The sequence below is a fragment of the Calidris pugnax genome, unplaced genomic scaffold (assembly GCF_001431845.1).
Source record: "Calidris pugnax isolate Ruff unplaced genomic scaffold, ASM143184v1 scaffold559, whole genome shotgun sequence".
Classification (NCBI taxonomy): domain Eukaryota; kingdom Metazoa; phylum Chordata; class Aves; order Charadriiformes; family Scolopacidae; genus Calidris; species Calidris pugnax.
This window is the reverse complement of record NW_015091295.1, coordinates 47,311-47,652: the sequence shown is the minus strand read 5'-3', so window position 1 is coordinate 47,652 and position 342 is coordinate 47,311. Positions and strand designations below refer to the sequence as shown.

General features: G+C 53.8%; 1 protein-coding gene across 1 annotated transcript in view; it reads right to left on the bottom strand.

Moving 5' to 3' along the window:
* LOC106899077 (prenylcysteine oxidase-like) overlaps positions 1-342 on the bottom strand; it is a 7,335-nt gene that overhangs the window by 3,124 nt on the left and 3,869 nt on the right. Inside the window, exon 2 of the mRNA XM_014960742.1 lies at positions 6-83. Coding sequence (XP_014816228.1) covers positions 6-83 — 78 coding nt within the window. The remainder of the gene's footprint in view (positions 1-5; positions 84-342) is intronic.

Sequence of the window (342 nt, the reverse complement as noted above, 5' to 3'; positions counted from 1 at the left end):
CCAGCCGCTCTCCTCGAACACAAACCCTTCCCCGTCGTAGATGCCCGCCAGCCCCCCCTGCGTCGCCGGGGCCACCGCCAGCCCTTCCAAAATGGGGCAAAAAAACAAAAAAAAAGGTAATTTTAATTAAAAGTGGAGCTAAACTCTTCCATTTTAACTTCCTGAGATAATCCACCCCCGTGTTGAGCAATTAAAGATGGGGTGCCCCCGGGACTGGGAGGGGGGCAATTAATGAAGGTGACTTTTGGATCTTTCTGCTGGGGTTACTGGTTTTACTGGTTATACTGGGGGGAAGGTGGCCCCTTTCCGTGGGGGTGTGGGTCTCCTTCTCCCAGGGGGTTG